Source organism: Cupressus sempervirens, chromosome 9 (assembly GCF_028749045.1).
Source record: "Cupressus sempervirens isolate cs-2001-9-10 chromosome 9, ASM2874904v1, whole genome shotgun sequence".
Classification (NCBI taxonomy): domain Eukaryota; kingdom Viridiplantae; phylum Streptophyta; class Pinopsida; order Cupressales; family Cupressaceae; genus Cupressus; species Cupressus sempervirens.
The window spans coordinates 329,413,820-329,429,972 of record NC_143126.1 but is presented as its reverse complement, the minus strand read 5'-3'; the positions used below and the strand labels follow the sequence as shown (position 1 = coordinate 329,429,972).

The 16,153-nt window shown below is 35.0% G+C and overlaps 1 protein-coding gene across 3 annotated transcripts in view; it reads right to left on the bottom strand.

Moving 5' to 3' along the window:
- The window catches only part of LOC149538692 (chaperone), a 51,794-nt gene extending 36,094 nt beyond the window's left edge, over window positions 1–15,700 (bottom strand). Inside the window, exons 1-2 of one of the 3 annotated variants that reach the window (XM_089798877.1) lie at window positions 15,401–15,700; window positions 4,729–4,806 (exon numbers count right to left, since the gene is read on the bottom strand). In XM_089798877.1, the coding sequence (XP_089655003.1) occupies window positions 4,729–4,774 (46 nt within the window). In that variant the 5' untranslated portion in view covers window positions 4,775–4,806; window positions 15,401–15,700. The remainder of the gene's footprint in view (window positions 1–4,728; window positions 4,807–15,400) is intronic. The other 2 variants (XM_089798879.1, XM_089798878.1) reach the window with 2 other exon arrangements.
- Between the last annotated feature and the right edge of the window lie 453 nt (window positions 15,701–16,153).

Below are 16,153 nucleotides of genomic sequence, written 5' to 3'. Positions count from 1 at the left end.
ATTGGTATGGTGATAGTCTAGTCAATATAGCTCTGTGGATAGAGTTATTATCACAAAAGTTTGCAAATGATGTCAAAGACATCACACATGCTTTTCCTTGGGATCTGGGTGGATAGATATGTGCCTCTGGTTCTGGTGATTGCTTGAGGACAAGCAATCATGGGGAGGGCGAACCATAGTGTCCCTATTTTTGTCAGGATCAGAGTTTGAGGGATAAGCCTATTATCGTGATCCTTGTAGGCTAATTATTTTGTATAAAGGGTCTTCTAAGATAGAGGCTTGACTTTGGAGGGTCTTGTATTCTTCACAATTCAGAATGTCCCAATTTGGTCTTTGTTTGACTTAGATTGGACTTTATTTGGGCTTAGTTTCATGCACCTATCATTTATGGAAAGTCTTGTGATGATTGATAGGAGCCCTTTCTATTTTAGGAAAGTGCATTTGGCCACATGGGGAAATAATAGGTGTGACTCATTTCAGACGACATATCAAAAAGATAAGTATTTTGAGAGTTATTATTATTTTAGTAGCCAAATTACTATTAAATTATTAAATGAGAACTTCTAATTGAAAGGTGTATTGATGAAGTCTCTTTTATGAAAGGTGTGAGGAAGATGCCAAGTTGCATTATAAAAGAGACTTGATGGAGAAGAAAAAAATCATTCTTGTCTATTGCTTTTGATATGTCTTGGTGAGGGTTTGAATTTCTTGAATTTCTTGAGGATTGATCCTCTTGATTTGTGCATCAATTTTGTTGTTGTATAGCAAATTGAATCAGTATTCTGATTCTGAATTGTTCATTCAATTTAGTACTGTTGTATGGTGAATTGAATCAGTATTCTAATTCTGAATTGTTCATTCAATTTAGTAATGTTGTATAGTGAATTGAATTCAGATATTAATCTGATTTTTGTGCCAACACTAAGGGTTACAAGCTGAAAATTATTCCAGCCTTTTATAGTGTAATCATTGTGATTGGAACGTGAATTAAATCGTGCAAATTGGCTTCATTATCTCTGCTATATTTTATATTGGTGATCAACCAATTTGTTCAGAGTTTGGCATGAGTCTACACATTGTCGTGGCTTTTCCTAGAAGCCACATGAGGGTTTAGCATGGAGGAGTTTGGAAACTTCCTTGTGGGCAGCGTCTTATATAGATCAGCTGCAAATTACATTGAGTTGGAACACACTTCTATACATGGTTCCCATTAATGTTCCCCTGCAAATTGATTCTATCGTAACCATTTACAAGGTCCTAAATTTTAATTGTAATTTCTATAGAGATGATACAATGAATTGCAGCATTAACATTTATTAATTGGCATTGTTTACTTCAGCATCATTAGGGTTCATTGTAAACAGTTGGTATTGGAAAAAGGAGTTATAAAGTTGCACCACAACTATTTGATGAAATGCTGAGTTGTAGCTATATGTGTTTCAATTATAATAAATTGCCAGTATGCATGCCTAGTGTTTGTAGAAATGTCTATTGGTTGTAGATGCATATTTTACATGTAGAAATCATATGTATGCATTTGATTGGTAAAAAAAAGATTGCATTTGTACTTCAATTCTTTGCTTGGGTATCTAATAACCATTTGCAAGCGTCTAAACTAAATCTGAAACCATTCCAAGCAAACAAAGGTAATCTAAAAATAAAGAACAGTGAAATAGAGGTTTCATGAAAAGCGTTTGACAAAATGTCAAAAGTGAAGTATTTGATGTTTGTTGAAGTTAGAACCAACTGAGTTCTTTGCATTATCCCAGATGGTTATTAGCAACCAATGGGCCATTTGGAAGCAATCAAATACAACAAGGGCCCAAAAGGTAAAGGCAGTGATCTTGGATAATGATTGGTGGGTTTGGGTGGATTTTGTATTAGAACTTATCGAGCCCATCATGTCTATGCTTTTGTTTTTCGCCACTAATGAACCTTGTTTGAGGAACATCTATGATGCCATGGACTCCATGCTAGAGAGAGTGAAATCAGCAAGTTTAATTAATCCCCTATCTTTGTTTGTTGAGAGGTTTTAATTTTGAAATTTTTAATTACATTACATCAAGATAGCTTACATGAACATCATTTGACATCCAAGTTATTCATAAGAGAGAGCATGATCTTAAGGACACCTTGTACAAAAATGTGGAGTCACTTGTTCTTCATCGTTGGAACAAGATGACTACTCCTTTACATCTGCTAGCATATGCTGAACTAATATAAATATAAATATCATAAACCCTTTCTCGTTACAAAGTATATAGAGGAATATTAAACCCGATAAATAGAGACTGAGAATGTAACGTACTAGAAATTTAGAAACTATTTAATTCTTCAATAAAATAATAAATCTAATTCTTAACCGAATGAAAAGAGATACAATTTAATTAGTTACTTAACTGGTTCACATGAAAAGGAAATATGATCTAGTTATGTTCAAGATTTGCATATAAATAGAAAATAACAAATATTTTAACTAATAGCTCCCTTGACAATCAGTTATTAACTACCATTTCCAATATAAGTATTTTGAAGATAACAAATATAACAGCAAGAAATACAATGAAACTTAAAAGGATTACCAAAGTAAAAATAGTTGATGACACAAAGTTGTGCAAGCCTTGGCATCTAGAAGAGAGGAGAAGCATTGTCATGGGCTTAACCTCCCAACCACAGACCTTAAGTATCCCCTCACAATCTCCAATGAGAAAGGCCCTCCCTATTCTAGGAGTTGGCTTGGGACACCCTTATCCAGCCATTGAGCATCCTGGTGTTAGAGTGTCGACCAGTCAATTGTCAAGACTGTGGTCACATTCCAATCAGCCTATCTTACAATTGCTAGCACCCTGATCTTTGGTGATCATAGTGGCAAACGCTATTAACTAGCTTGGCCAAGGAATTCGAGTAGGCATCTTATGTGCCCGATCACCCACTACTCGACTTGACAACAAGAAAAAGCAAACAAATTACCATGAGCTATTTTTATATTTGTTTTTCAAGTCTTTATATTGATTTTAATTAATTTTTTCATTGCAAGACTTTCCCTTTCTTTCCTCCCTTGGCTCAATGATGATGGTCCTTAATACTTGAAGTTAATTTTAAATCTTTGGATTTCATGATCTCTTATGCCTTCACCATGCATGCCTTTATCGGCCTATGGCATCATAAGACAATATGCTTTTAGTTGTGTTTTATCATATCAAGAGAGACTCTTCCATCTCAAGGACATATTGATAATGCCCCTATATGGTGCTCCTTTATTTTAGATCATTTATAAAAGAAAAGCAAGAAAAATATCACACGAGTAGAGTATATAGATGAAACAAAATGAGATTGTCACAGATCCAAATGTGGTTGGCTATGAACTTGCAAACAAGTCATGAAACTTAATAGCAGAGGTGATAAAATCGTATCATAAACAAAAGATAAGACACAATCATTACAAAGGAATTCACAAAGCATGACCTGATTTCCGATGTCAATCTGATCAATATGGAAATTGCAGTATGACTTAGCACCAACACCTCTAAATAGATTGGTGAATAATTACAGCTCAAACCCATGAGCTTCAGCTCTAGCAATATATTTTGGATAGCCGCTTCTATGAGGGCTCACGTATAATGCTATACAGTGGTGTGGCAAAATTTTAAATGCTTGGAAATAACTTGCAGAGAGAGATCGAAGAACAAGAGAGAGACTTATCCCCCGCAAGATCATAAAGCATAAATAAACATGTATTGACCAAGGTGGATATGACTTCCTAGATGGTTCGGTTAAACCAAGATTGACGTGGCATGAACCTTGCAAGATTATTTAAAAATTCAAAAAGGAATATACATTCAAAACTAATAGCTCGATACCACAAGGTAGCGGATACAAAATGCAATAAGGTTGTTCAAGCAAATTAATAAATGACCATGTTCGTGCCAAGGAAGAGAATATAAAAGCAAGGGGCAAAAGAAATATAACTAACATATATCTTGGTATAAGAATATCACTTCCCATATATTCATGCTTACTTGAGTCATATATATATATATCCCCCGCAAGATCATAAAGCATAAATAAACATGTATTGACCAAGGTGGATATGACTTCCTAGATGGTTCAGTTAAACCAAGATTGACGTGGCATAAACCTTGCAAGATTATTTAAAAATTCAAAAAGGAATATACATTCAAAACTAATAGCTTGATACCACAAGGTAGCGGATACCAAATGCAATAAGGTTGTTCGAACAAATTAATAAATGACCATGTCCGCGCCAAGGAAGAGAATATAAAAGCAAGGGGCAAAAGAAATATAACTAACATATATCTTGGTATAAGAATATCACTTCCCATATATTCATGCTTGCTTGAGTCATATGTGTGTGTGTGTGTGTGTGTGTGTGTGTGTGTGTGTGTGTGTGTGTGCATGTGTGTGTGCGCGTGTGTGTGCGACTGATTATTTCGTGCACACACACATATATGTGTGTGTGTGTGTATGCCTACGTACATATTTCATACCCATACAAGTATGATTATAGACAAGATATTATTATACCAATGTATGATAGCAAGTACAGAGCACAAAAGTCAATACACAATGAAGTTAATAGTCTTACTTATGTTAATTAAAATGTTTCTTTTTTTTTTCTTTTTTTTATCTAAATAGCTCATGGTAGTCCCTATACTTTATTGATAATCTAGTCATTTTGATCATTGGTCTAGGTGCTTAACTTCATACCTACTAATTTGATGGTAAATTTGGGTGTCCCCTTCCTAACTCTCATTTTGGCAACACTTCCCCTTTGTTGTCATGCTCCTACAAAATGGAAATGGTTCCAAGTAATAACGTATTCCATAATTTAAAAATAAAATATATCACATAATCATTCTAAATTTCTATGATATTCATTCTTCCATCATCTTAATGGCTAATTCACAAACCACATGATATATTAACTAATAACCACTATTTCATTTCTCATGAATCAGAATATCTTAATAATTTTATCGATACAACCAATTTCACAAGAACTGTTATATTTAACAAAATTTATCGAGCAACTAACTTCACATGAAATTTTCCAAGGGCTAGAATATTATTAAATGTAGCAAAAATTTGGAATGTAACAGAGAAATAGAGAGGAACATAAATGGAATTAGTCTACAAAAGTTCAATGGAGAAATTATTAAACTAAATTATGTAAGGTCCAAACAAGGGATGTTAGAAACGCTATTAGAGCCAAGTTCCTATCAACCTGAAGCAAATATGTCTATAGTATGCACCATTTATAGCAATCACAGTTAATCCAATCATATCAATAAAGGCATTCATATTATTCACAGTTGGGGACCACATACAACAATTTTTTTAAGTAAGAATCAACAACTTCCAGTAAAATGAATCAATTGGTGAGATCAAACAATACAATTTGATCCAGTCTGGGGGCTGAATCAAATACGTGCACTTTGAGCACTCTATGGGTGGAAGAACTTGTGGCAAAAATAACTTGCTCAACCTGGGAAATGGAGCATCAATATCACATTCACGGTAACGCTAAGATGCTAACACTAGCAATTCTATTGGCAACCATAAAGCATAAATGAACATTAGGGAAAAGACATATTATCTACCTAGAACTCGCATCAATAAAGCAGCAATATCGATACTCTATCAAATACAAATGGTGCTATAGAGAAGGAAACATTCAGAATAATGAATGGTTCGGGAAGATGGGTACGCATCGACCCCAATAATGAGGACTATAGACACGAATGGTCAAGAAAGAATTTGTTGCATAAGACTATGTTCATACATCTAAGGGCCCACCAGTTACCATAAAAGAGTATCTAATGATGCAAGCACAAATATAAACTAATGAAGGAGTTTACTACTACAATCTTTACACCTTTGGGAGTCCCATAACAGATTGGTCGAGTAGATAAGTTATGTTAGCAACATGAATAGGTAACAACAAAACTTTATCGTGAGGGAAGTAGCATCCAGTCAATAATCAAATGAACTAAGTTGACGTAGGAAGGAGATATCCAATGCTTCAGATGTTACAATGGAAAAAGTAAATTACTTGCTCTAATCAAAGAACGTTGTTAATTCTTACATTTAAATCCATATTGGGATGACGAGAATTGAGCAGCATTCTTGGAAATTAGAAGGAAATATTACATACATGCATCATTGCAATTTGTATATTAATATCATAACTCTTACACAGTTAGGGAACATCCTTGGACAAGTAAGAAAAGACATACAAAAAATTAAAATTAAAATACAATCTGCCACGGAAAATACAACCAATATAATCGAGAAGTAACTCTATAGAAACCACTCCCTACAGTATTGTGGAGGTCTAAAAGAAAATAAATTATATAATGTGCAACAGTATATCAAATACAATCAGTTCTACTACATAATCATTTAAGGAAGGTGAGGGTAGAAGTTCAGGTATCTCTAAGACTAGCATGAACCATATGCCTATTTTAACATAATATAATAAGCTAAATATCAAATCATTCACCTTAACATCCATGTTCAAATCAGTTATTATTCTTAGCTGGAAAAGAATGCAATAAGGGAGAGGCATGTGTAAATCTAGCCAATAGGTCATTCTCAAGACATGATAGGGTTTAGTGTCCCCAAGCACCTTGTGAACACGGCCAAGAAAGGCTTAAGGGCTTGGATCTATAAAACCTTTAGGGGAGCTATTGAGTTTGGTGTCTAAGAAATCTATTGCATCTCAACATTCTCCTAGACTGGGGCAATAACAAAAAATAGCATGGTCTTCTTAATTGAATAATTGTTTATTTATAATTTATCTATGGGTTAGTTTGAGGAGAGAGAACAAAGGTGTGTTCAAGAAAGGTTAGTACAAATCCAGCCAATCGGTTATTCCAAGATAGGGTAGGGATCAGCAACCCCGAGCGCCTTGCACAAACGTCTGAAGAAAGGCCTAAGGGCTTGGATCTACAAACTTGGAGGAAAACCATTGAGTTTAGTGCCCAAGCAATATATTTACATCCTATGCATTCTTCTCTACTAGAAAAATGATAAGATAAAAACAAAACAAGCATCCCACTAAGTAGGCCACCTTGTGTGGATGCTTAAACACCATCATTGAGGTCAAGGGGGCCAAATTCCCAGTCCTAGGCTTAGTATGAGATTGGCTTGGAATAATTTATCATGACTTACATTTGCTTTGAAACTTATACACATATACACTAATGATCATTGTGGTTGCAGGATTCTATTGAAAAGGTAAATTTTGTAAACCCTTTTCTTGACCCTAGATCATTGCAAATTATAAATTGTAAGTCATCAATCAAGAATACATGCATTATGTATCTGTATTGTGTCTACTTTTTGTCTTCATGCATTCATGTGTCTACTTCGTTTTTTCATTCACTTACCTATTTACTCCGTGTATGCTTCATGTTTTCATGCATTAAGATGTATACTCCATGAATCCCTTATGGTTTCTTACATCCAATTGTATGCTTTGTATGTGGGCTCTACAAGGAAAAGTCATGTATAAATCTTTTTTGCTTGAGAACAAGCAAAATTTGAGAGGGGAGGACTGTGATATCCCCATCAAAATAAGATCTATATAATTAAAATTAATAATAATTAATTAAAATACAAAAAAATTACAATATAATATTGTTAGTGTAGTTTTTTAATTTCCTAGTGGGTTATTTATTTTTCCCTATATTACTAGTTTTTTCCTACACTTTTAATAATCTTGCTTAGGTTAATAAAACATGTTTTATTTAGAAAGTGGTTGCGAGGTGTCATCTTCCTACATGTGAGCATCCATTAGCTATATTAGGAAGATACTTTGCTATCTTTAATCTGATAGATGGTTGCTCCTCATTGCTCAGTGTTGCCACCTCCTCCCTCTTCCTAGTCTATATAAGCATGCTACCTGGCTTATATTTGTGATCGATTTCTTTTGCATCCTCTTAATGTTATTTTGCTTCCAACATTTGCATTACTCTCTTAGAGACTAACTCTATGTTGTTACTTTGATTTTGTATCATTTGCATTCATAGTTTAGATATCTATTCTTTGCACTAGTTTTTTGGGTTATCAATCTTTTTAGATTCTAACATGATATCAGAGTTTTTCTATGTGCAAGAGTAGATTTTAATTTCCTTATTTGAAAGATTCAGGGGGAGGGGGCTAATAAACCTTATTGTAGAATTTTGAAAAATTAAGTATGCTCTTCTCTTGCATCTTTGGATGATTTTGAGAATCAGAAAAGTTTTGACAAAAATGTTTTTAATCTCTTGGGTTTCAATCTCAAATCTGACAACCAACGTGCATATTTGAAGTTTTCAATGAGAATTGCAGGTTCCAGCATGACATTGATAGAGGTAGGAAGCTGATTCAACATTTGCATGTCATCTTTTGGTTGTTGGGGCCATTTCTTGGTTTTTGGAGCCATTTTTTATTGTTAAAGGTGTCTGATTTACACTACAGCTACATCTTTTGTACATCAGCAAGAAAAACGTTTTCTGGATTTTGTTCGCAGCACCAAAAAACTATCTGATTATCTTTTAGTTTTTGCATGCAAGCTATATATTTTGCATAATCGAGCACAGAAAGCTATAGTCGTACCCCTCTCCGTTGGTAGTCACAGATTTGAACACAGTTTTCAAATGCTTCGTTCTTGCTCATACGAATTCTGATTTTGACGATTTGTGTTATGATCTTGGCTATTTTTTTGTGTTCTATCCACTAGTGGAGTTGTTTTTTGATTTTCATACATGAATTTTTCAGAAATTGCAAATTCTCGGCCATGACTATGCATAGTTCTCGTTTTGGAAACTTCGGAGGATCATAACTTTCTCATACGACCTCATATCGAGGTGATTCTTTTTTTGAAAGTGCATGATTTTTCGAGTAGATCACAATGGTACTATTTGTTTCCTTGATTAGTGTGCCCAAATTTTACTTTCAACATATGCTCTTCATGAGGGTTTTGTAATGCATTGAAATCAATACCACTTAGTATTTTTTACTAGTGGTAGTTGTAAATGCACTAAAATAAAGTGCCAAATAATATTTCTTTGAGGGGGGTTATTTGATTGAGTAAAAAGGGGGGGCATTGTCATGGCTGATTTTTTTTGGCATTTCTTCTCTGCATTTCTTCATCATGGATCAAACAAATATGCCCATCCTAACTCGATACAATTACTTTGAGTGGAAATCACACATGACAATTCACTTAAGGAAAGTTGGATTAAATAGGATAACTATGGGACTTGAAATTGAACCTGATAAAGATGAAGATAAGCCTAAGTGGTTTAACAAATGTGATGAGGCATATGGAACATTGTGTTTGTTTGTTTCTCCTGATTCGCTATTTCACATTGAATCTTCAGATACACCAAATGAAATATGGTTAAAGCTAGAAACACTATTTGGCACACAAGATTCAATGAGGGGTCATATGTTGGAAAATGAGCTAATTAGTTTAAGTCTAGGCAATTTCAACACAATCCAGGATTTCTTCACTAAATTGAAGTCACTAAGGCTGCAGTTAAAACAATGTGAAATTGAAAAGCAAGATGAACAATTGATTCTTAGTATTCTCTCTAAGCTGAGTTCAGAATATTCTGTGTTTGTCTCTACCTTCTATGCTAATAAGGGTGCACTTGGTACTCAATTCACCATGCCATCTTTAGATGATTTCGTTGTCAATCTCACTCAAGAACAGGACAAGCTAATCTAGATGGGCACTTTTAAGTCCTCTAAGTCACATGCCTTGGCTGTCAACCAAGGCACAAAAGAACAAGAAGGACAAAATAGTAACAACGATAGTAAGGACAAGAAACAAAAGAATAGCAAGGAGAAGAAGGATCAGATACCAGTTGCTTTAAAAGCAACTATTGATACACCATCTTCCAAGGGCGATAAGCCTAATAAAGAAAAGGTCCAATGTACCTATTGTAAAAGGCTTGGTCATGATGAACATAAATGTTTGAATAAACAAACTGATCACTTGACACACATTCTTGAGAAGAATAATATCAGTGTTTCTGAGTCTATCAAACAAAGTTCGAATGAAGGGTCTAACAAGGCAAAAGAAAACAACAAGGGGAAAGGAAAGGGCAAGGCCCTTGTTGCAGTTGCTTCCTCACCATCCACTTGGGTTCTTGATTCGAGTGCTTCGCACCACATGGCTTCATCTAAGGAGGAACTTGCATCCTTGGAGCCATGTACTATGCCTTCTATTTTCATGGGTGATGACACTCCTGTTGAGGTGTGTGGGAGAGGGTCTGTTGATGTGGTGGATGGCACATTTCATGATGTTCTTTGTGTACACTCATTGTCAACTAATCTCCTATCGGTATACCAGATCACTCACACAGATTTAGGAAAGCGGGTTGAGTTCACTCCTGATTCAATGGAGATACGTAAGTTGGACAATGATTCTACATTTGCAGTTGGGAGAGCAAATCATCAGTCAGGACTCTATCTGTTTTCTCACTTTGTTCCTAATCCTTGTTTTTCTCACTCACTCTAATGATGTGAGTAAATTATGGCATGAGTGGTTTGGCCATCTTAACTTCCGCTACTTGCATCAGCTTAACCAGTAGAGCATGGTCACAGGGTTGCCTTCAGTTTAGTTCTCAGGCGGTGTTTGCCAAGGTTGCATTCTTGGTAAGCATCCTAAGGAAAAGTTTGACAAAAGTAAGACATGGAGGGCTTCACAGATACTAGAGTTAGTTCACAATGATTTGGCTAGTCCATTTCAGTAGGTCCCGATATGTCCTCACATTCATTAATGACTTTTCTCTATATACTTGGGTGTACTTTCTCAAACAGAAGTCAGAGGTATTTTGATCATTTTCAGGACTTCAAAATTTTTGTAGAGAAGCAATCCTAGAAATCGATCAAAGTTTTGCACACAGACAATGGTGGTATATCAACCATCAGTTTGAAAGATTTTGCGCTTCAAAGGGGATTGATTTACAACATTCAGTTCCATACAATCCTCAATAGAGCGGTGTTACAGAACGAAAGAATAGATCCTTGAAGGAAATGGCAAACTGTATGATTCACTCTAAATCTCTTGCACCACAATATTGGGTAGAGGCCATTAACTATGCTTGTTATATCCAAAACCATGTTCCTCACTGAGCCTTGAGGGGAGTTACTCCTTTTGAAGCTTGGAATGGTCAAAAACCATCAGCTAAGCACTTTCGAGTTTTTGGCTCTCTTGCATGGGCCCACATTCCTACAAAGAAACACAAGGCCTTGGATCTGCAGAGCAGACCTTGCATATTTGTAGGTTATCCTGATGGTGTTGAGAAGGGACCGTCAAGCTCTCTTTCTATCACTTCTCCAACTCCTACTTTGACATTGGAGTCACTTGGAATACATGACAAATCTTTTGATGAGTCAGATTCACCTAAGCAGTCTTCTACCTCCACTTCTGATGTAGAGAGTGATATAGAGGACTCAACTCCTTCCTCTCCTAGTCATCATTCACGGGTTGATGATTCTCCTCCAAATTCTCCATCTTCCAATCCACTCTTGGCTAGATAGACTTTACAGTCTGTAGGTGATTGGGTTGGGGATCCATCAGACACTAGGCAAACTCGTTCACAATTCCAGGATGTTCCACATGTCTTCGTTGCTATTGCCTCAGATCCACAGTCCTTTCATGAGGCTTCTGGTATTCCTAAGTGGGATACAGCTATGCAGGAAGAGTATAGTTCCTTGATGAGGAACCACACTTGGGATCTTGTCCCTCTTCCTAAGGGAAGAAAACTTGTTCTATGTAAGTGGGTCTATCGGACAAAATTTGCAGTAGATGGATCGGTTGACAAACACAAGGCTCGCTTGGTTGCCAAAGGATTCTCCCAGGTTCCTGGGATTGACTACTTTGAGACTTTTGCGCCAATTGCCCGAATGAATTCCATTCAACTTGTTCTTGCCATTGCTGCAGCTAATCGTTGGAAAGTACATCACTGGACTCCTTTCTTCTATTAGTTGGGTTCACTCAATGCCATTCTGATCCTAATGTCTACATTCTGAAACAGGGTGATTCACTCCTATTTTTGGTTTTATATGTTGATGACTTGTTGATCACAAGAAGTTCTTCACCCGCCATTAAGGTTGTCAAAGTTGCCCTTCAGGACAGTTTCTTGATAATATTACTATTAGTAGTGATATAATTATAACTCTATAATCATGTTATATTATCACATGATAATAATAATATTAAAGTATGGAGATGAATCAAATGATAATTAAATACTATTCTATAAAACAATAAAATATAATTTCGTCCAATCAAAAAATAAATATAATTTTATAATGAATAATTAATCATCAAAACATATATATTGGCATGCATATATAATATCCATTAATAATAATATTATTATTATTAATAAATAAAATGTAATAAATTAATCAAAACAAACAGACACACCTTTTCTCGTTGCAAAGTATATAGAGGAATATTAAACCCGAGAAACGGAGATTGAGAAATAGGGAGGAAAATCTATGGAATCGGTCCGCAAAAGTTCAATGGAGAGATTTTTTAAGTTAATTATGTAAGGTCCAGACAGGGGACATTACAGTGTTGACCGTGGAAAAACTAGATAACTGAACAATATATCCTTTCAGAAGTTAATCTTGATCGAAAGATAATTACATCCAGTACACCTAACTCATTCTATACATTCTAATATTGCAAAGAATGACACACTTTGGATAAGTAACCACAACAGGAAGTGTTTATTTCTTGAGTAGAGTGCCTTTTTCTAGCTAATATTAAGAACATTGGGTAATGTAATTAGTCTTCAACTAGTTATAAGCTCAGGATCACCGACAATAGTACAGGAACTCATCCAATGATCTCAGTTACATATGGCTCTTCGCATTTCTGTCACCTTACAGCTGATGATATTTATTCATGTCTGGATGGCCATCTGATGTTGATGCAACTGTTCCTTACTCTAGCATATTGAGCTAAGAAATGAAGGCCACCTCACGAAATATGAAGAGGAAGAGAATATGATCAAGGAGAATTTTTAGAATATAAATAGTTTATAATTTTTGTATGTCTCTCTGTCTATAGTTCCTCTGTTATACAGAGTATGTGTTCGCTAATTTGCACATCTGAGGATTGTCAAAATAGAAGAGGAAAGAGAATTGCAGCTCCCTTTTGGGGCTAAATGATATGATTATAGAGATATCAGGATATGAAAAAGAGAATAACCAAGTTGGAAGAAAGAGTAAAACAAAGACGGGGGAAGAAATTAACAAAAGGCCAGCAAAAGGAGTTGACAATTAGAGTTTGAGTTAAAGGAGTTATGGTACATAATGGAAGATTATGAGTCATGCAACAATAAGAAGCCAAGGGAAGGAAAACTACATTAAAAACAATAAAGAGTCGTGAGAATTTGAAAAAGAATAGTGAAAATAAATATCCACTTTGTGGGCAAGGAATGTATCTGTCAGAAGAAGGAAAGATAGAATCCATTGAAGAGTTGGCAGAAATATTAGTGGATGAAAGACCTTTGAATGAGATCTTCCACGATAGAGCACAAATAAATGAATGGGTTGAAGATAATGACATACATGACTTCAATGGGTTGATTACGGTGCAGAAAGAGAAGAGTTGAAATATTGCAATGAAAAAGATTGTAGCCTATCACAAGAGGAGGCTCAAATGTTGTAGCAGTGGAAGCAGTCTACGTTAGAGAGGGAGCTGCAACAAATATTGAAATCTTTGGGAGCCCATTTGTGATGGAGATTTAATATATTTTGAGAACATCACTTGCCAGAAACAGCTAGAAGAATGTGTAGAGGATCCCATTAGTGATGATCAACGAGCAAAAGATCAACACTTCCCTGAGGAGGGAACAGGGATAGTTGAAGGAGAGTAAAGATATGAACAAATATGGTATAAAGGACAATTTCAAAAAGGAATTTTCTGAAAAAAGTGTATTGAGCTAAAAAATGACCACCACCTCATGAAATATGAAGAGGAAAAGATGCATAAATGGCATAATGCAAAAGAGGAGAAAGCAATTCAGGGAGATTTTTTATTCTGTTAACTTTATTTCTGCTTTTAATGATTTCTGTACAGGTGATACAAATGGTGTAAAGAACAATGGAAGAGAAACATTAAGCCGTCAAGTAGCTGGAAAAAGAAGAAAAGGAGAAGGATCTCTATTCCAGCAAGTGGTTGGAATTGAAAGAAGACAAAATGCGACAATTTGAAGGGATATCTAATTTTGTGAGGGAACAACGCGGCTTGGTTCCTCAAGTCAGAAGGATGATTCTATCATCTATTCCAGACTCTTTTCTGGATGTTTGAAGCAGTAGCATTTTGAGACAAAAGGCACTCCTCCGCAAAAAAATAGAATGTAATAGTTACGGTTTTAATATTCTTAGTGTTTTAATTACTGATAAGTGTTCATGCAAATAGGCTTTGAACCAGGAGGTTCAAAATTCTAAAAGATGGGGAGAATGATGCAACTTTTCATTTACTCCAGTTGTTTAGCAGTCTCCGTAGAGTAGATTTAGGACTTGTTTATTATGTTTTGGATTGCTGGTTAATTGTAGTCTTTGTATGAGTTAATCTGGGAGATTAAGTCTTATATTAAGGAGTTACTTTAAAAGTTTGTTGATGACAAAAAGGGAGAACTGAAATAGAGAGTTTCAGAGTTTGAAAGATGTAATTTTCTGTTCCTGATTAAAGAATACAGTGGAGGAAAGTTTCTAGAATATAATAAGTTCATAATTTGTGTATGTGTCTCTGTTTATCGTTCCTCTGTTATACAGAGTATGTGTTCAATAATTTGCAGATCTGAGGATTGTCTGCGTCAGATGTTCCTCATCCAAGCCTGAATAGAAACAAAATCAAATGCGAGTAAACATAAATTTTAAGCCCCTTCAGAAATTCCAGTTCCCATTAACATGGCCTGCCTGCCCGATGTACTGTCCCTAGCATATTTTTTTATTATCTCGCCAAAAATTTCTCATTTCGCCTCTTGTAGATGATCAGTCAAACAGTTGGTAATCAAGGGAAATCCTTCAATATTTCTGAATCTCAGAGTTTAACCACAGTTTCTAACCTCTATCTTATTGAACATTTGAGCGAACAGTTGGCATTCAAGCTCAATGCACATTGCAGGAACGTTTCATCAAACAGTTTGTGGCAAAATTGAAAATTGCATTATCACAAAACAAAATGTATAGCTGTTCCCAACATGGAATATACTTCAGTAAAGACTCATGCCATCAATGACTCATAGTTTACAATGCTTGCCATATAAATAATTGCAGTTTTATAAATATTGTTGTTCTGAATCCTATAACACTGCTGCAAGAAAATACTCCCAAACAAAAAGGTTCTCTGTTTGCGTACCTTTACTAAGCTGAAAACGTCTTGCTGTTATTGCTTAAAAGAATAGGGATCCAAAACTCCATGAAACAGGCAGCGGCCCTTCTGGCAATAGACAACTCGCGGCTGAGAGTTAGAAGAGGCAGCGACTTCAGTTAATATACTACGGTAGTCTTGTGCGAGTTATCAGAAGATAAGGCGGCTGTGCCCATAGAATGCATCACCGTTGGGCAATGTCTACCTTGCAATTAACGTGCACCACTGCTATCTGAAATAAATTATCTACCAAAAATGAAAAGGTGCATACGGAGTTTTATGTGTGGTTTTATTGTAGTGTAGGCAACACTTGCAATTATTTTGAAATTATTCAATTAAATTTCAATCAATCTAAATACTTAATGTTTTTATTTCTTAATTAATCATAATTTTTTTTATAAAGGATTTCTTATTTTTCACAATAAAGTTTTTCTAATAATTAGATTTTCTAAATTCTATTACACAAATGTTAAACTATAGAATTATTTGTTATTCCTAGATTATATTATTTCTAACTTTATGTTTGAAGGACACATTTGTAAATCCTAATACATAACATAGTTGTATATTTTAAAAAAAAATTACTTGAGAAATACATTATATCCATTACAAGCAATAAAGAAAATTATATAAAAATGTTGGAAATAAATAGTTAGGTTCCAAAATTTATTTTAAAAATGAACTCCACAACTAATAATCTTAGATTTTAAATAGACACCCAAAAGTTATGTATGATATTGG